Source organism: Daphnia carinata, chromosome 8 (genome assembly GCF_022539665.2).
Source record: "Daphnia carinata strain CSIRO-1 chromosome 8, CSIRO_AGI_Dcar_HiC_V3, whole genome shotgun sequence".
Taxonomy (NCBI): domain Eukaryota; kingdom Metazoa; phylum Arthropoda; class Branchiopoda; order Diplostraca; family Daphniidae; genus Daphnia; species Daphnia carinata.
In genome coordinates this window covers 6,874,735-6,894,750 of record NC_081338.1, presented here as the reverse complement: position 1 = coordinate 6,894,750, position 20,016 = coordinate 6,874,735, and the positions used below count along the sequence as shown (strand labels likewise).

Genomic DNA, 20,016 nt, shown 5'->3' with positions numbered 1-20,016 from the left:
AAGTCGGAAAAACCGCTAATAAGTCACACACCAACGAAAAAAGGGGAGGTGGTAGTTTTGTGATTGCTCATCCGAGTGTCGAAACTCGATTTAACCAAAGATCGCACCTTGTTGAGTTCACAAAATTTTGCTGTCCACAAGAACCGTCATCGTTCAATACCACCACCAACCTCTCTTTCCCCTTCCCCTCTGAAGCACTCGGGAAAACTGAGTAATTTGACGCCAGCTCGAGTTACCCCAGTAATTTTAACATTTCCTTCAAACTGAAGACCGTTTATTCTGACTTGTTTCGACTTTCGACGTTTGGAGCTTCTTTGTCTGCATCTCATCCTGCTGGACTGTTGATGGTATGTTTGATTTTACCAAAATTCTCGTCATTATGATGCCTTCCTTCTTCCTCAGTTCTCTTGTGGTCACACCGTGTAAGCTACTGTCTGATGGCTACTTGATCAACAGTTGACTCATGTGTTTTCCCATACCATTCTCAGCTAACTGTCGATGTGCTCATCAACATGCTTGCCACCACTGTCAAGACCACTTACCACTGCCTCACCGACAGAATTTATCCAAGCCCATAGCATTCTTCAATTATCATGTATTGATAAGACAAGTGTGTGGTAAACATTCTGGATTGATCAAATACTGCAGTTGAGCATGATACCTACGACACAGACAACTGTAATATTAACTGCAACATGTTTTACTTGAACAAAGCCAAAATACTGTGATGCAATTTTAACATTATAAATTTTTCAGTAGTTCAGTTTGGCGAAGCTTGCGTTGAAATATCAGACGAAAGTTAACAGCTTAAGTGTCGCGTTTTGTCCAACGAATGTCAGCAGCACATGGCGGTAACGGTAGAGAGAAAGTTGTTGGGCAACTTGACGGAAAAATGCGAATGCATTTACGAAAGATATAGAAACCGCTGTTGATAACTTAACTTTCGTTTGTTTATTGGACGCGTGCACAAACAACACAAAAAGCTGTGTTACCACACGTTGCTCAAACACGAAAAAAGAAGTCGTGTTACGATGGTTTAACTCAGCAAGCTTGTTGTTCATGTTAATCGAGTCTGGGCTACGTGCCTTGAGGATCAAAGATTCTCGCAATTCTCTATTACTTTTGTTTTGGTGCAAGTCGTAATGCTGCGTGATAAACGTTCACTTAAAAAAAAAAAGAACAAAGAAAATTTGAGGTACTAAAAACTAACAAGCTTCGAATTGTCACGTAACCATGGAACTTGCAGTTTCCATGGAACCGACGATATTTACGGATCAAACGTCCTGTACTACGTATTGCCAACCGCAGCGTTCTTGATAAAATTGAATTGCGATGTTTGTCGTCTATGTTTGGAAACGACCGTTTAATGCTTGGCTAGCTATCAATATTATTTTTAGCTGTGCGTGCAAGTATCGAATATCTTCAATTTATCTAGCTATTTACTTGATTCTTCAAACTGCTACGTCGCTTATCAACGGGAACCATTTGACTACGGCTTCTGTACCGTAGAACTGAATGTAAACAAGTCGATCAACCATCCGAGCACATTGTCTTTAGAAAGAAGGGTCAATGACTTTCCTGAAATCAGTCGTACGCTCAAAATCGTCGTAACCGAAATTCCGAATCCATTTTCTAAAGTACCATTCGAATCACTAAAGTGTCTGAGAATCTTCTACGTCAAGACGAGTCGAGAACGTGCATCATCTGAATGAGATAGTAACTATGGCAACACGCTACGTGCGAATTCGAAGATATATGGCCAATAAATTTTATGATCCTCTTCACCCCGAAATTATCAACAACAACAACAACAAGACAAGAAAAAAAGAAAAGCTATTTCTTATCTAGTCATAAACATCCTTTTGGCGCCAGTGCAGATATGGGAATTAAAAAAGGAGAAACAAATTATAATCAAGAGGATGCAGGAAAGCAGCCGGTATGTGGGAGTGACGTAATTCAGTCGTGGAATCCATTTCGAACGTTGTAAACGAAACCATGAGAGTGCATGCGTCAGTGTGTTTTTTTTTTTTTTTTTTTTTTTTCGTTCTCCTCATTCCTGATTTCGAAGCAAACCTCGTATTTTAGGTGATCTCGTTTCACTCGATCCCACTTCTTGTTACTCACGCACGCAAATCGGGTTCTTTGCTTCAGTAAACGAGAATTTTGTTCAAGAACTGTCGCGTTGAAGCGTGTCTACAACCATTTTATATCGTTGCTGTTTAGTTTTTTATTTTATTTTATTTTTTACTGATTTACAGATTGCGTTTTCGGGGGCTTGTAGCGGCCGTCATCATTGGGGGTTCCGGTTTGGTAATGGAGCGTGATTGAGTGCTTCCTCTCTCCATTTTTTAGGAGTTCAATTAGAAGAGCCGTTGCATCCGGATCGACGACCAAAATAAAGCGGAAACTAAAAAGAAATCAAATAAAAAGATGATGGCCAAAATGAAATATTCCGAAATACCACGCGATTTGTCTTCAGATAGCATCGCCGCATACAGACTCGCTCAGGTAACTAAAAATCATTGATTCGTTACGGTACACGATGTGTATTTCAAGCATTTTCTTCAATCAGGGATCGCCCGATCGAGACAAATGGAAAAGGAATTCGAGCGAGGGTCGAGGCAGTCCCGAATCGGGCACGTCGTCCAGTGACTCTCCGCCCGTACGGCTTTTTCACCAACAATCGTCATCACGTCGATCAACTTCAGCTTTCCGTTCGCATTGTCTCGGCTCGCGGAAAGAGTCACCTGAACCGCAGGATGAAGTGGATGGCAATGGGGACGCGTTTGTACGTGCCGGATCGAACCAACGTCAGTGCGAAGTGGATCAACAACAGCGACGTTCTAGCCGACGTGGAGCCAGCCCTGCCCAACCAACACCTTACATGTTACACCAGTAAGCATACGTCAGATCGTTTTGGACTCTAACGTCCTTTTTCCCCGCATCGAAACAGGATGGATCCACCCATCCAATTTGTCTCGTTGGCGTTTGTTATTGAAACAAACCTCTACGTTCGTAACAGTCTGTTGATTTAATGTCTTGTTTTTCTTTTTTCGATGTACTTTTTCCCTCTTCCCTTTATGTTTTGTGTGTCGAATCGTCAGTTCGCTGCCTCGCTCAGCGGGCGCCAAATCAAGCAGCTTGCCAGCCAGCGCTCGGTCCGGTCTGTCGGTTATGCTGTGCGTCGATGGCTCAGCGATGGAACGCCATGCCGACTGTCCCGTACAATCTATCGTGAATGTATAAACATAACATAAACATCACATTGTTATTTTTTTTTATGGTTTAGCGATTTCTAATTGTTTTGATCTCCGTGTCTAATAGGTGAACGCCGAGAGCGTGGCGGCCCAGTTGACGCTGCTGGTCGTGCCCATCTTTCAGAACATCCAGCCGGAAGAATTGACGTCTTGCGGCTGGTGCAAGAGCAACAAACTGGAGCTGGCGCCCAACGTGGTGGCCATGACGCGCCATTTCAATCACGTGAGTTTCTGGGCCGTCCAGGAAATACTCAACGAGGCGAACGTGCGGCCGCGGGCCGAAGTCGTCTCGCATTTCATCCGCATCGCCAAGAAACTGCACGAACTCAACAACCTGCACACGCTGATGGCCGTCGTCAGCGCCTTGCGGAGCGCCCCCATTTACCGCCTGCAAAAGACGTGGGCCGCCGTCACCAAGAAGGATGTCCAGCTGCTGGAACGGCTGGCCGACCTCTTCTCCGACCACAACAACTCTGAGAAGCTGCGCCAGCACATGGACTCGCTCAAGCTGCCTTGCGTCCCTTACCTGGGCCTCTTCCTCTCCGACGTCAATTTCATCGACGTGGCCCATCCGCACCACGGCGGCCTCGAGTCGCAGAGGCGCCAGCTGCAGATGAACAACCTGCTCCGCATCCTGGCCAACTACCAACAGTCGGACTATTCGTTCCTGCCCGTCAAGAACCACGTCATGGAGTACCTGCGCTCGGCCAAGTACATTGAGGAGTTGCAGAAGCTCCTGGAAGACGACCAGTACAAGTTGTCGCTGAAACTGGAACCGACGACGCCGCCGAGCTCGACCGGATCCAAAGAATCGTTTTACGACGTCAAAACGGCCATGGGACAATTGAACGTGTCGCCAAAGAAGGCGGCTTCGGTCCGCAAAAGCGCAGGGACATCTGACGGTTCCAGTGCTGGACACGGCGTCAAATTCGTCCCTGGGCACACCAAATCTAGAAGCTTGGGTACAAAGTACGTATCTATCGTTTGAAACTACCGTGTTAAAAAAGAACCTTTTCCTTTAAATGATTTTAGTCCGTGGTAATATTTGAATGACGTCATATATTTATGGAACGCATAAGAGTAGTGTCAACAATACTAATAATCCGTCTATTGTTAAGATGAAATCCGTAACCTTAGTGATTAATCTAATTGTTTATATTGGCGAACATTTAAAAGATTGAGGAGCGCCAGCTTACCCCGAAGCGCCTATCGTCAGCCCTTTACGGCAGCGTCGGCCGATTCTTCGTGAGTTTTGGGTTGTCCATTTGCCACACAACGGAATGCTCCACCTACCCCCTCTTCCCCTGTTTTATTATTTATTTTTTTTAAAGCACTATTCCGTCTTGTGGTTGTGTATGGGCCGTCTTATTGCACTACCTATCCCAAACATTTTCAGTCAGCGTATTTGATATTTATTTATTTAGTTGCAGTCTGGTGTTTGTGTTTGTGTGTGTGTATGTATGTGTTAGTGTTCGTTGATGCCCAGTATGTTCCAGTCGCTGGGCACTAACTATCGTTTGGATATCCTTTGTCCGCCTTTTTTTTTATTCACTAAAGCATCTTCCGGAATGGATCGAATCACGCGCCGTCCTATCTGAAAGAGAACGAAGCTGGCAGCGGCGTCTGGCGGCATTCCCTGGCCAACCACGGCTTTGATTCGACGCTTCGCAATCTGATCGACGACAGCGTCCAGGAGGAGTCGACCACTACGACGTCGACGCCCTCGTGTGGGATGAATTCTTCGCCTCGTCACTCACTCCACGGCGAGCTGGACCCTTCTCCTTCCAACAACAACGACAATCATTCCGTTCAAGGGTAATATTGATTCTGGCATTCCACATTATTATTTTTTTAAAGATCCTTGCCAATGACTGTGTGTGAATATATATATATATATTTATTTAATTTCTAGTTCGGATCACTCTCTCAGCGGACTGGATTCGCCTTTGCCCCCTCCGCCCATCCGCTGTTGCTGCATCCAGGGATGCGTTCGTAAGAAAGCCGTTTTAAAAGATGGACGCCGTCCGGCCGTCAGCGCGTGGCAGAGGTACTGGATCCAGCTTTCCGGCTCCAACCTCCTCTTTTATCAACCTAAACACCTCCGAGGGTAGGCAAATGAGCGTTTTTATAATTTTTTGTATTTGTTTGGTGTGCTGACCTTGTTATTTGATTTTTTCTTTTAAATACGAAAAAATATTATAAATAAAATACAACAATATTTCTCTTTGACGGCAGGTCGGACCGATCGGATTTCCGACGACGGCCCTTTAAAGCCGTTTCCATAACGGGCTGGTCGGTGGCCCGGCACCACAGTCCCCGCCATCCGGACTCTCTCTTACTGACCAACACCATCAAGGGCGACGCCTACAAACTTCGCATCGTCTGTCCGGACGCCATCGAAGATTGGCTCAATTTGTTGACGTTGGCCATCGAATCGCCGGCCGAGAATTCAGACGACGCCGAGAATCTCATGTCGTTTGAATGAGTCTTTTTCGTCCGTCCACTTGACAGCTGCACGCAGCTGCGTTCGGAAGGGTATGGCACATTTTTCAATGCCAACATGGTTTTGAACTATTTCCGTTCATCGCCCGGCCGTGTTCCAACTCAAAACTACTCGCCTTGGACGTTGGTCATCGTGAAACACAAGATGATACTCAATGCTGGATAGAGGTTTATATCGAAAGGAAATGATAATCGACAATATTTGGACCTTTGCCCAAGATGTTTCGTTGGGGGGTGAAAGATAGCTCCTCACTCTTATTTGCCATCCCGTCAGTTCCTTCACTGGAAAGTGACTGACCATTTTTTTTTTCCTTTTTGGGTGTGTGAATGTTTTTCTTCTCATCAGTTATGTAATTCTTGTAATCCCACGTGTATAGGTAATTTTTTTTTCGTCCATTTGGCTCACTCCTATCACACAGCTGCTTTCTTTTTTTGGTGTGTGTAGTAAAAGAGAGAAGAAAGACAAATAATAATCCAGCCTTCTGCCCGGCACGCCTCTCCTCCTCTTCCTACTGGTCGTCATATTTGAAGCTCAATCGATTCCCCTTTAAGATGATTGCTGTTATTACTACGTTTTTGTCCTTGTTAAAGTCACACATGCTGTAGTCGTGTGAGCGGAATCTCTCGTTATTGGATCAATTCGCTCTCTCCCCCCTGCCTCTTCCGTTCAAGACACCGCAGGCATCACCGAATTAAAACAGTAGCAGCACGGATGTGGTGTTGCCTTTTCTTATAACACGTTTTTTTTTTGCATTCGTTGTGTTTTTTCTCTCGGCTTTGTCGACGTCTGTTTCCTTAGTCTTGCCCTTCTCATTTCCCGTTTGCTCCTCTACGTTCTAGTCTAACTTGGATTTTTATAAAAAGGAGAATGGCGGAACAAAGTCGTTTCGTCTATCCACCATCACCAGGAAATAATTGAAAGCGGATTTCGAAGGAGCGGTTCAAAATGTAGCATCCGAAAAAAAAAAAATCTTGTTCTCGAAACTTGCGAATACATGAAAATAATTCTCGTTCCCGTACACATTATGCCTGTTTACCTTCATATGACATTTGTTTCACTTTTCATTTTTTTTTTCACCTCCCACGACAATGAACTGTTGGAGATCAATGGAATATGTTCTGTTACAAGGGCGTCGCGATCTAAACTTTTTTCTCTACATTTGGTTAACCTGGAAGAAAATTTGAGTTATGGCAAAATTTACGTAAGTTGAACACAAAAATTATCTTGCTAGTAACTCCTTTGTTGTCCATTTAGGTCAGAAAACTGCTATACAGCGGTATTCTGTATTACGAGAAGTCTTTGAAGAGACTAGAAAATTCTTTCTTTAAAAACTTGGAAGTGTCTTGCCCAGTGAGCTGGATTTTTGCCACATGTACTTCATTCAACTATGAATATACAGCAATAATACTCCAGATCTATTTTTGGCAGAGTGATAGTCACTGATAGAAAATCAATAATCTTTGCAGGCCTCTTCGATTGCTAAAAAGGCAAAACACATCTCAACAAAGAGGGCAAGATACAATTACTGCAACTGAATATTATCACACTAACTCCAACCAAATATTCCAAAATGTTTTCAACTTCAGGCAACAGTTCACTAAAGAAAATGTGAACATCCCCTTCATCATGCAGGGAATGTTGCTGTAGTTCTAACAAACAATCAAAGTTGTCAAGTTAAGTTGTTAAGTTATGTAAAAAAAATAATATAGCACAAACAAGACTCACTACTAACAACAAGGAATACGTCTGCAAGAAAATAAAAAATTCGTCTGCTAGGAAGTGCTCCGTTCAGGGTTTGAAAAAGTTAGTTTTTGTGAGCGCCCGAAAGGGCAGTTTTAGGGCAACTCTAAAACTTTGGGGCAGCCATTGGAACACAAAAAACCGGAGTTGCTCTGAAAAAAAGTTGCCCCGTCAGTCCATTGGAACATACTTAAGGCAAAAAATTGCCCCAGGTCAACTCTAGGGCACCGATTGGAAATCGACATAAGTTGACAGGTTTACTAAAATTTTCTGGCTTGCTGTTTAGCTACAATCCGTTAGAAAAGAAAGAAGTAGGAAGTTGTCTGTCTTTGGCGGCCAATAAGTGAGTAGCACGTGGTTCAGAAACTTAATTTTGCTTATTATAGCTCCATTTAAAAAGAATAAAGGTAGAGCGACTAGTATCGCGGCAATTAATTAGACTGTTCTGCGGTAAACGTTTATATGAGTCAACTCTCATTGTATGTTTTGAGGGTACTTCTGTTGAAATGGAAAAAATGTTATACGTTAAGTAATGCATATCTCGTTGTCAGGTTCCATTGAGCTGAGAAACAATTTTCGGAAACTCGAAGTATAAGCTAACCTGATCTTTCCGTGGCAGTCCATACTTGCTAAATTGGAAAAATGTTAACTGATCTTTCACAAACTTCGTTGCTTCAACGCCATGTGCATTTAAAGGAGTTTTTACTTGGACCTAAATTTTTAATTTCTTTGTTAGGTTTTACAGAAATATAGAAACATGAATTTACATTAAGAAAATTCAATTTCAGAAGTGGTTTCCAAGCCTGCCAGAAGAGGGTATTGCATTTAGGCTGTGCTGATTCGATCACAGCTGAAACACAATGAGGATTGGTCGGTTCATGACCCAGATACTAGTATTTCTGCTGGTCATCCTTTACTGCTTGAATTTGTAAAACTGGAAAAATTTCTAATTTATTAACAACAGAAGCTAATGTATTTATGAATTTACCCGACAGATTTATTCATCAGGTGGAAGGAGACTGCATTACTGAAGAATTCTTCCTACTCTCATGGCCTTTGCAAAAATGAAGCATAACTGTGGTGTGTTCCCCCTCAGAAAAGGATAAGCCTAAGCCTAGCATTATCAGTTGGTTGAAATTCTGCAAAGACTTCACACATTCTGCAGCTTAGGTGCCTTAGGTGACACTTAAAGTTGAATTTATGCCGAGTTATGGTACAAACTTATGGAGATTCACATGTTAAAAGTTAGGCATCCACCGATATTCGAAGTTCCGAAAATCGATTGGCCCATGACCACATCAAAAAGAAGTCGCCACTTATATCCTTTGCTTCAATGTTCATTTGTTGAAAAACAGTAAAAAAAAAAAACGCACATCCTGGTACTGTCGTCAAATACCTTCTTTATGAGGAGAAATATTGTATTACGAAATGTTCAGTTGTTTTGGTCGTGAAGATCCCTTCACTAGTAACAGATCTAGTAAGGCTGAAAGTTTTATTTAAAATATGGCGAAGAAATGTATCAGCTAATCATATTTCTCTTAAAATCTAAGAAACTAACCTTGTCCTCCAGTGGCAATCCATGTCTGCGAAATTGGAAAAATCAACTACCTCTTTTATTAGTGGACAAATTGTAATATGAAATAATCAACCATACAAGTCATGAAGATTCCATCTTGTAAGCAAGTTAGTAAGTCTGGAAGTGTTTGTTAGAAATCAGAAGAGATACTTCAGCTAATCTTATTTCTCTTGGGATTTTTACGGTGTTAGTGCTCAGCTTTTTTCCACTTCTCATTAAAGTTAAAACCAAACTTGATGTTGCCTTGTGGTGGATTCAGATTCTTGGTAAGTTCTGGACTTATTCTGAGAAATACTTATTAAGCAGTTATGGATGGTGGTTTACCATGTTTTTCTATTAAACTAATTTTGCCATAGCTATTTGTACAAGTATGAAGCTAGTTAATCAAAACCTATAAATGCTTATTTTTTGTGAGAAAATTTTGTTTTTTGATGTGATCAATTCTTAATAGAGCAAGGCATTCATTTAGATTTGTTCATGAATCAAATGCAAATACTCGTTAGTTTGTTTTTTTGCAGGAAATGGTGTTATTTTTTTTTTCCTTGATCGGAAAATAGAAATTTCACTGCCTAGCTGATTGCAACCATTTTCGGTATGGAGCTTTAAAACCGTTTATCGGTTAACTTTACGTCGAAGACTTGTAAACTTGCTGCTGAAGAAAACGATATCAGGCATTGACAACATGGGTGCAACGTCTGACATGGTTATTGCCAATCAGTACAAAAATTATGCACAACCTCGTCGGCTACGTGAGCTTCCATGTTTGGTAATTTAAGGTATAACATTTCTTTATTTGGTTCTTTTATCATCTGGTTTTGCATTGTTTTGGGTGTTCCTCAATGCAAGGAGCAAATCGGATACCCGTACACAACATCTACTTCTATCAGTATGAGGAACCCCGTTATCGTAGGATCGATAATACGGTGGACACTTTGTCAGAAGAGAGCCTGCCGCGTCTCATCGTTACGTTGCCCTACCGTCCGTCTGGCCAGAACACGATCGACTGGTCCCGCGGTGATGTGTAAAACTGGGACACGTCCATGTTAGTGACTAGAAGCGAGCGACTCGAACTCATTCAGCTGGCTTACAGCTAGTATTGTGTGAGTTTTGCAGACTTGATTCTTACGTTTACAGCAAGTGAATGTGTCCATCTGAAAACGGAAATCAGTCGGTACAAGCCCATTCTGTTGGGCAGAGCTACACTGAAATTGCCTCGAAGAAGTGAACAATTGCATGCAGAATGATGGTATCTTTGTTTGGCTGCTTTCTAATTTCGTAGATTACTTGTGGCTATCAAGGATGTTGGCAAAGAGCTACCACGGGTTAATCCACGACTGCATCTGATTGTCAGCTATGCAAATGAGATCGTCATTTCGTTAAACCAGCACAGTGTTCTTGCGCTCAAAGTAATCGGCGTTTCTGTTTATCCGTTGCCCAAACTCACGGGGTCCGATGTTATCGATTGACGCAAAAAACTAATGTCGTTCATTTCTTGTCATGTTTGTCGTTAAATGGCTATTAGCGCAAAGGGCACACAGGGATACGCAATACCGAATCGTTATTTTCTACATGAAAATTACTGTTTCCTGATTTTTAATCATATTAGATGGCCACCATTTGATTTCCTAGTAATACCTTTATTTCTTAAACCTTGTAATTTCGTATTTTCATTGTTTAACCGGCGAGGCACAAAAACAACTTGGTGCGTGCGTGTGACTATTCATACGACAAACAGCTGGCAAGAGATGGAAAGTACCATTTTAAACAAAAACATGTAAAATCAGTTTATCATAAAACTACAGTTTGATGTTGATCAGGTTCGCTTGTAAAAAGACGCAGTTGACACTCTTTTGAAATTTCCGTTCCAATTCATGTATTTTCATGGGAATACATTGGTTTTTGAATAAACAATTGTTCCCTAAATCCTTTTTGTTTCGCTTTTATTTTGGTTGTAAACAAAGAAACTAGATGTCGCTGGCCCGCTTCTAAAATGGTGTTTTGCTTACCTGTGACAGTGGTGTGAGCATTGAAACCTGTGTTTGAAAGTTTTTGTTAAAAATGTTAGAACCGAGTGGAGAGCTATATAAAACTAACATCTATCAAGTGTTTTACTCCCTGTCTTAGTTTTCGGAAGTGAAGTGCCAATTCCAAACAGTCAAAGATTGCTCTGTTAAAAAACTATGGTGTTAGCATTCATCGTGCTACTCTATTGTTCAATTTAGAGGTATTTAACTTGTATGTGGCCATTAGTATACCATTTGGCATGATTCTGACTTCAAGATCTAGCTTGTGAAACTCATAATGGAAAGAATGCTAACCAAGAAGAAGATCACCAGCGATGTGCATTCCTTGAATCACCACACCACTGTCCAATTCAACTACCCCTTTGCCTAGTCATCAGAATCAATTTTAATCTGATAAATGGATTGTGTACCTCTTTGTTTGGTTTCCAACGCTTAACCAACACAGGTAGACATGGACATGAAAACCAATCCCTTTTGGTATTTTAAGTTTGAGGCTTATCTAGTATTACCTTTCTTTAAATTCCATATCCTATTGTAGGTCTGCCAAGCCTTTACCTTCTACAGCAAAATTACGAGCCCTACAGGTTTTGCAGAATTCAGACAACAGGTGTAGGTAAATTACCGTCTCTGTTATATTGACACCAATAATTTTATATTCCACATGTAGTGACACGTTTTTTTTCATATTTGTCATTTACATTATTCAGCCCTCTTCACCAGGCTTTTCGCTCCGTCCGTCGCCCCACCTTTGCCTCGCCCGTCGCCCCGTCTTCGCCTCGCCCGTCGCCCCGTCTTCGCCTCGCCCGTCGCCCCGTCTTCGCCTCGCCCGTCGCCCCGTCTTCGCCTCGCCCGTCGCCCCGTCTTCGCCTCGCCCGTCGCCCCGTCTTCGCCTCGCCCGTCGCCTCGTAGTCGCCACGTCATCGCCTGTTCTTTATGGTATCTTTGTATCTTGTAGTGTTTAATTTGTTGTGCTAATTAACATGCTGGCTGCCACGCCATATTGATCCCCTTTTTTTTAAAGCTGTATAGGGACGGGCCGCGCTGCTCTGCCTCATGGCCTATCTGCCATGAGGTGGAGCAGTTGCCTCTGCCCAAGATTGGCCGTAAGGCTTATTAGGCAACGCACCCGTAGGGACTCCCTTTTGTCGATGTGTGGTGGAGACCCGGGATGTGCGTTTCCACAACGGTCTCCACCACTACATCAGCCCGGACTTGTCAGCGGGCAAGTCCCCCTTGGTCGCTATCCTTCCGATAGCGACGTAGCTAATGTAGATGTAGTGGCGTGGCAGCCAGCCTGTTAGTTAGTTATGTATGTATGTATGTATTGTATTGTATTTTAAAATGTAAATATTAGTGGTGGATTTGAGGGTGGATGGAGGGACAATAAAATGCTTTATTTTCACATGAATTTTGTTTGTATTTATATCATCATATCTATCAACTGTTTTGGGAATCGAACCCTAGACCACCGACATACCAGTCCGATGCTTTACCGTTAAGCCATCTACAGCGTTACAAACTTGATAATTTCTTCCTAAAAGTCCTTGTTTCAACTGTATACGTACATATGCTTTCTTATGTAGAATAATACACGTACAGTACCTAATGGCTCAGTGGTGGAGCGCTGGACTGTGATGTCAGTTGTCTGAGGTTCGAATCCCAGTGTGGTAATGCAAGTGTAGTATAATGGGGAAAAGTGATACCTGAGAAAAAAAAAATAGGACTAGAAAAATTTCAAAATTTTTTAAAATTATTTTTATTGATGTAAAATTTTTTTTTGTCAACTAAGGTAGGAGGAGACTCAGAGTCTCCCCCAACCTTAGTTGACTCACCGGGGAGATTACCCGGTGCGTGGCTAAGAGAAGCCGGAAAAGGATGAAGAGTGATGTTCGGACAAGTTTTTACGTGAGCGATTAACCGTTAATTCGGATTTGTGAGTAGCCCCAAGGCCCTCCAAAAAATATCATCGAGCCAGGAGGAACCCCACGTCCCCTTTCCGGACAGCGCACTCACAACCTTTACTGCTGATCACAGTAGGGGCATGACCCCCTACGGGCTTATTACAAATCTAGGGGAAACGGGGCCACAGAAAAGAAGGGAGCCCAGATATGCACTTTAACTTATGAAAATAGAAATGTTTGCTATTCAGGATGAATCAGCAAATAACCGTGTAGTGTGAGTAGCGGTCTTCGAAAATCTAGCCTCTCTTTTCGTCTTCTATTTCTAAAACAGGGAAATGTAACTGCTGGGCATCTTTTACGGGTAGCTGCAAAATTTCATCATGAAACCTGGAATGAAAAAGAAAATTCAGATCAAGGTAAAACAGGGCCACAGAAAAGATGAGAAACCTATCTTTGTGGTTCAATTTGAAAGATACAAATACCATAACATAGGAGATGTGGATTACATTTTCAATGTGAACATTACCATGCTGTTCACTTTGAACACACCACGAGTGAGGGCTGGACCAAAATATCCATATCCTTTTCACAATACAGACAGTTTTCAATTGAAATATGTATACCATCTCTATGGGCTTGGCATTTGGAAAATTCTTTTCTGTAACAAAGGATATTTTAGTTAATTAACTACTACTACTAACTTCTAGCTAATAAACAATTCTTTTAGTGCAGCACTAACAGAATTTAACTTTAACACACTGTCAGGTGGTAGACTGAATAACTAAACAATAAATAATTGTTTGTTAAAATTCTATACTTATTTTGAATTCTTATTTGAAAAGTTTAGGTACCTGACTGTGTTCATCTAATGCCAATTCATCCTCATGTTCAGTTAGGGATGAGTTTGGAAAAACCTCTCCTTCACTGTTTGGAAACTGTTCTGTTCCAATTTGTTCTTTTCTCCTAGCTGAGCTTGTAGACTCAACATTTGAGCTACAAAACACAAATGAATAAAAGCAAATAAATAGAATCATTATGTATTAGGCCTTACCATCCTTAGCTTTGCTGTTATCTAATATTTGTGCTGTTGCAATAATTGAGCCTGCAGGTCCATAATTTGATCTAATAAACAATAATTAATAATTGAAAACAAATATAATAATGTTTATACTTACCATCCTTCTGTTGTATTATCTTATCCATTTTTCAATTGTTCCTCCAGCCACGCGTCATTCTCCATCCACGCTACTGAACTAACTGCGAATGGCATCCAATGGACTGAAATTGCCTACGCCAGTAATAATGAGTCTGAGCGGTAGATGGCTACGTGTCGGAAAAAAAGAAAATAGTGCGATTTTTTTTTCCGACATTTTTTTTTTTTAATGTAAAACTATGGCAATCCATTTTACATAAAAAAAAAAAAAAAATGGCGGAAAAAAAAAAAAATCGCACTTTTTTCTCTTTTTTCTACCCGTAGCCATCTATCAGTCGGTTTCGTTATTACAGGCATATAAGCAATTTGAGTTAATTGTATCCCATTAGCAGTTAATTGAGTAGCGTGGCTGGAGAACAACGCGTGGCTGGAGGAACAATTGAAAAATGGATAAGATAATAAAACAAAAATATGGTAAGTATAAACATTATTATATTGGTTTTCAATTATTAATTATTGTTTATTAGATCAAATTATGAAGCTGCAGGCCCAGTTATTGGAACAACACAAAATATTAGATAACAAAGCTAAGGATCGTAGGCCTAACACGTAATGATTCTATTTATTTGCTTTTATTCATTCGTGTTTTGTAGCTCAAATTTTGAGTCTTCAAGCTCAGCTAGGGGAAAAGAACAAATTGGAACGGAACAGTTTCCAAACAGTGAAGGAGGTTTTTCAAAATTCATCTCTAACTGAACATGAGGATGAGTTGGCATTAGGTGAACACAGCCAGGTACCTAAAGTTTTCAAATAAGAATTCAAAATAAGTATAGAATTTTAAAAAACAATTATTTATTGCTTAGTTATTCAGTCCACCACATGACAGTGTGTTAAATTTAAATTCTGTTAGTGCTGCACTAAAAGAATCGTTAGTAATAAGCTCATGCAGTGAAGGAACTGAACAATTGTGGGAACGTATTTGGGCCGAAAATGGGTGTGGTACAGAAACCCAGAAATGGCACAAGTTCAACATGAAACATGGATTAGGTACTTTTCGGTTTTTTGTCTATCGAAAAAGTATTTTTAATGCTATTATTTTGCATTCACAGATTTTAACGGGGGATCAAATCAAGTCTGGAAGTGTTACAGGATGGAAGAGTGAGCCTACAGATGAAAAAACACTGAGAGTGCATTACCGTAAGGTGTGAGGTAAATTAATAGAGTAATGCAAATTGCCTAAGGAGAAGTACCATCTTGTGTTAATGAATCCAGTACAACAGCAATCCTTTATAGTTCTGTCACAGCTAGAAGCCTCAAATAATTCTGCTTCTCTGTCTAAAGAACAACTTGTCCTTTATGTTCAGAGTGTTGGGGAAACTGGGTACTTAAATGGCCCTAAAGATGTTTTAATTTTGCTGCTATTGCAGAGATGAACATCATACATGGACTCTTTAGGTATGAAAGGATTTTTCTTCAAATAATTTTGAATTTATGACGAAGAATTTCTCCTCCTTTTTGCCAACCAGGTCTTATCTACCAAAAAAAATTTTATCCAATAGGAAAGGATTTTCATGTACTGGGAACACAACTATCAACAATGCAACATTCTACAGGTGCTAGTTTATCATTCAAGAGCCTTATACAATGAAGTTAATCTGCAATTTGTATGTCCTTTCCCAAGCTTCCACCAGAAGTTGAATCTATGAGTCATGTAAGTTCCATGATCAACAATTGATGTGTTTAACGGTGTTGTTTTTCTTTTCTCAATATAGGTTAATAGTAACATTGGATCTGAAAAGATTCTTGGTTGGGGCAAGACACTGAATAAATTGTATTGATTGGATGGATGACATGACATTGCTATACTTAATTCGGATTCCCCAGACGGTATTTGATATTAAAAAAATTGAAGTGCATATCTGGGCTCCCTTCTTTTCTGAAGCCCCGTTTCCCCTTGACTCATAATAAGCCCGTAGGGGGTCATGCCCCTACTGTACGGTATATATAAAAACAACATATACCGAGGTTTGGAGGGCTCTGGCCGGAAAGGGGACGTGGGGTGCCGCTTCGTCCGATGATGTGTTCACGGAGGGTGACGTGGCTGCCCACAAATCCGAACTAAAGGTTAATCGCTCCTGTAAAAATGTTCCAAATCTTCAGCTCTTCTTCCGGCTTCTCTTAGCCAATCACCGGGTAATCTCCCCGGTGGGTCAACAAGGCAGTGTCTCCCCCTGCCTGGGTTGACGGCAACTTTTGAAAGGGCTATTGTGCCTTTTTAAAGTTGCAAAAATAATTGTAATGTGCAGAGAATTGTCAATAAAATTTTTTTATAAAATATTTTTTGCAAAATTCGTTTCTTTCATTGTCTGTGTTAGTTTTGTTCACACATTGCATTTATTTTTTTTTTTTTTTGGCTTTGCTTTATTTGTTTTTGTCACATTTGATGGTAAGGTGACGGGTATTGTTTTATCGTTTATCTGTAAGCATTATATTATTATCCAGGGATCGAACCCTGGTTGTTCGGCATATCTCGCCGATGCTCTACCAATGAGCCACGAATGATATGATTTTAAGTTGGCTTTTTTTTCTAGTCACTTGTGGACTTGCATTTACACTTAGAATAAAACTGAAATGCAATTCTGCAATATACTCTTCTACATTATTCTACTTCATTTTTACACATCTACTGAGGTTTGAACCCAGGGTAACAGGTATCGCAGATAAAAGCTCTACCACAGAGCTAAGAACCTTATGGAAGCAATAGAAAGATAAACATATAGTTGTGAAAGACTGCATAAACATCCTAGACGATAACATATATATGCGATAATAAAAAATTTAAATATATCTCGTGGCTCAATGTTAGAGCATCGGCGTTGCACGCTGAATGTCTGGGGATCGGTTCCCATACGAGTAAAACAAAATACAAAATTACTTCATAAAATATCCAGATTGTTCCTTGAATCTAAGATGAAGAATTCAAAGAGTGTAATAAATAATACTTACAGATAAACGATAAACCAATGGAAACAATGCTTACCATCAAAGGTGACAAAAACAATAAAGGTGAATTAAGCAAGCTAAATATAAAAAGGGTAACGTGTGAACACAGCGAATACAGACAATGAAAGAAACGAATTTTGCAAAAAATATTTTATAAAAAAAATTTTATTGACAATTCTCTGCACATTACAATTATTTTTGCAACTTTAAAAAGGCACAATAGCCCTTTCAAAAGTTGCCGTCAACCCAGGCAGGGGGAGACACTGCCTTGTTGACCCACCGGGGAGATTACCCGGTGATTGGCTAAGAGAAGCCGGAAGAAGAGCTGAAGATTTGGAACATTTTTACAGGAGCGATTAACCTTTAGTTCGGATTTGTGGGCAGCCACGTCACCCTCCGTGAACACATCATCGGACGAAGCGGCACCCCACGTCCCCTTTCCGGCCAGAGCCCTCCAAACCTCGGTATATGTTGTTTTTATATATACCGTACAGTAGGGGCATGACCCCCTACGGGCTTATTATGAGTCAAGGGGAAACGGGGCTTCAGAAAAGAAGGGAGCCCAGATATGCACTTCAATTTTTTTAATATCAAATACCGTCTGGGGAATCCGAATTAAGTATAGCAATGTCATGTCATCCATCCAATCAATACAATTTATTCAGTGTCTTGCCCCAACCAAGAATCTTTTCAGATCCAATGTTACTATTAACCTATATTGAGAAAAGAAAAACAACACCGTTAAACACATCAATTGTTGATCATGGAACTTACATGACTCATAGATTCAACTTCTGGTGGAAGCTTGGGAAAGGACATACAAATTGCAGATTAACTTCATTGTATAAGGCTCTTGAATGATAAACTAGCACCTGTAGAATGTTGCATTGTTGATAATTGTGTTCCCAGTACATGAAAATCCTTTCCTATTGGATAAAATTTTTTTTGGTAGATAAGACCTGGTTGGCAAAAAGGAGGAGAAATTCTTCGTCATAAATTCAAAATTATTTGAAGAAAAATCCTTTCATACCTAAAGAGTCCATGTATGATGTTCATCTCTGCAATAGCAGCAAAATTAAAACATCTTTAGGGCCATTTAAGTACCCAGTTTCCCCAACACTCTGAACATAAAGGACAAGTTGTTCTTTAGACAGAGAAGCAGAATTATTTGAGGCTTCTAGCTGTGACAGAACTATAAAGGATTGCTGTTGTACTGGATTCATTAACACAAGATGGTACTTCTCCTTAGGCAATTTGCATTACTCTATTAATTTACCTCACACCTTACGGTAATGCACTCTCAGTGTTTTTTCATCTGTAGGCTCACTCTTCCATCCTGTAACACTTCCAGACTTGATTTGATCCCCTGTTAAAATCTGTGAATGCAAAATAATAGCATTAAAAATACTTTTTCGATAGACAAAAAACCGAAAAGTACCTAATCCATGTTTCATGTTGAACTTGTGCCATTTCTGGGTTTCTGTACCACACCCATTTTCGGCCCAAATACGTTCCCACAATTGTTCAGTTCCTTCACTGCATGAGCTTATTACTAACGATTCTTTTAGTGCAGCACTAACAGAATTTAAATTTAACACACTGTCATGTGGTGGACTGAATAACTAAGCAATAAATAATTGTTTTTTAAAATTCTATACTTATTTTGAATTCTTATTTGAAAACTTTAGGTACCTGGCTGTGTTCACCTAATGCCAACTCATCCTCATGTTCAGTTAGAGATGAATTTTGAAAAACCTCCTTCACTGTTTGGAAACTGTTCCGTTCCAATTTGTTCTTTTCCCCTAGCTGAGCTTGAAGACTCAAAATTTGAGCTACAAAACACGAATGAATAAAAGCAAATAAATAGAATCATTACGTGTTAGGCCTACGATCCTTAGCTTTGTTATCTAATATTTTGTGTTGTTCCAATAACTGGGCCTGCAGCTTCATAATTTGATCTAATAAACAATAATTAATAATTGAAAACCAATATAATAATGTTTATACTTACCATCCTTTTGTTGTATTATGTTATCCATCTTTCAATTGTTCCTCCAGCCACGCGTTATTCTCTCCATCCACGCTACTGAACTAACTGCGAATGGCATCCAATGGACTGAAATTGCCTACGCCAGTAATAACGAGTCTGAGCGGTAGATGGCTACGTGTCGGAAAAAAAGAAAAAAGTGTGACTTTTTTTTTTTTTTTGGCGAAATTTTTTTTTTTTTTTGTGTAAAACGGATTGCCATATAAAACGGATTGCCATATTCACATGGCAATCCGTTTTACCCAAAATTTTAAAAAAATATCGAGCTTTTTTTCTGGTTCACTGCTCTCGCCATCTCCCGGTCAAATTTCTAGTTAATTCTCTATATACGCTCACCTAATATTTCTGCTGCATCGCGCTAGCGCTGTAGCGTACTGGAGCGCTAGCATTGTTTCAAATATTCGGTAGTACTTTTAAACCGCTAGATGGCTATACTGTTTGGCGGACTATGTTTGGTAGAAATACATTGTGCATTCCTCGCGCGGTACCGTTAACTATATAACGCCATTTGACGACCGGGCTTGAAAATAAGCCCGACTTTCTCAAACTGAAGTTGGCGCACTAGTACGTACAGCACAATCTTCACTTGTGCACAGTTACTGATATAGTCATTAAAATAAAAGATCACATGGCCATTCAAGCATATTTAATAAGGCTTTCGGGATGTAACATTTTTTGCCCCAATCCCATCGAGTTTCACTCAGGGATCCAATCCCAATTGCAAATCGACTTATCCAACCAAATGATTGATTCAGAAGTTCCCCCGGTTTTGACAACCCTGTTCAAATCGGCATGCGAATAATTGTTTAAGG

The 20,016-nt window shown here is 40.4% G+C and overlaps 1 protein-coding gene and 3 long non-coding RNA genes across 7 annotated transcripts; 3 read left to right on the top strand and 1 right to left on the bottom strand.

The window, feature by feature from the left end:
- The first annotated feature begins 204 nt into the window (after positions 1–204).
- On the top strand, positions 205–6,778 carry LOC130700225 (ras-specific guanine nucleotide-releasing factor RalGPS1-like). 4 transcript variants are annotated; one of them, XM_059496597.1, is made up of 9 exons: positions 205–347; positions 2,259–2,508; positions 2,573–2,895; positions 3,105–3,240; positions 3,325–4,226; positions 4,434–4,502; positions 4,815–5,072; positions 5,170–5,364; positions 5,493–6,778. In XM_059496597.1, exons 2-9 carry the CDS (start codon positions 2,431–2,433, stop codon positions 5,740–5,742), a joined length of 2,211 nt encoding a protein of 736 aa, XP_059352580.1. In that variant the 5' UTR covers positions 205–347; positions 2,259–2,430; the 3' UTR covers positions 5,743–6,778. The 4 variants fall into 4 exon arrangements, with proteins under 4 accessions (XP_059352580.1, XP_059352581.1, XP_057378241.1 ...); XM_059496598.1 differs by lacking the exon at positions 205–347 and adding an exon at positions 2,062–2,150; XM_057522258.2 differs by lacking the exon at positions 205–347 and having other exon boundaries at positions 2,097–2,508.
- Positions 6,779–8,057: 1,279 nt separating this feature from the next.
- Positions 8,058–9,149, top strand: LOC130700239 (uncharacterized). The gene is made up of 4 exons (XR_009003712.2): positions 8,058–8,428; positions 8,496–8,679; positions 8,750–8,977; positions 9,051–9,149. It is a non-coding gene; the product is annotated as an uncharacterized LOC130700239 (long non-coding RNA).
- Positions 9,150–14,689: 5,540 nt separating this feature from the next.
- LOC130700536 (uncharacterized) lies at positions 14,690–16,319 on the top strand. Its single transcript, XR_009421542.1, has 5 exons — positions 14,690–14,947; positions 15,018–15,201; positions 15,264–15,363; positions 15,427–15,609; positions 15,681–16,319. It is a non-coding gene; the product is annotated as an uncharacterized LOC130700536 (long non-coding RNA).
- Positions 16,320–17,426: 1,107 nt separating this feature from the next.
- LOC130700544 (uncharacterized) lies at positions 17,427–18,516 on the bottom strand. Its single transcript, XR_009003831.2, has 3 exons — positions 18,434–18,516; positions 18,188–18,370; positions 17,427–18,116 (listed from the first exon to the last, which is right to left on the bottom strand). It is a non-coding gene; the product is annotated as an uncharacterized LOC130700544 (long non-coding RNA).
- Positions 18,517–20,016: the final 1,500 nt, after the last annotated feature.

Coding starts and splice junctions, on each gene's coding strand:
- LOC130700225 (XM_059496597.1), top strand. CDS start 2,431: ATGATGGCCAAAATGAAATATTCCGAAATACCACGCGATTTGTCTTCA. Junction 2,509..2,572: donor CCGCATACAGACTCGCTCAG/GTAACTAAAAAT, acceptor TTCTTCAATCAG/GGATCGCCCGATCGAGACAA. Junction 4,503..4,814: donor GCAGCGTCGGCCGATTCTTC/GTGAGTTTTGGG, acceptor TATTCACTAAAG/CATCTTCCGGAATGGATCGA.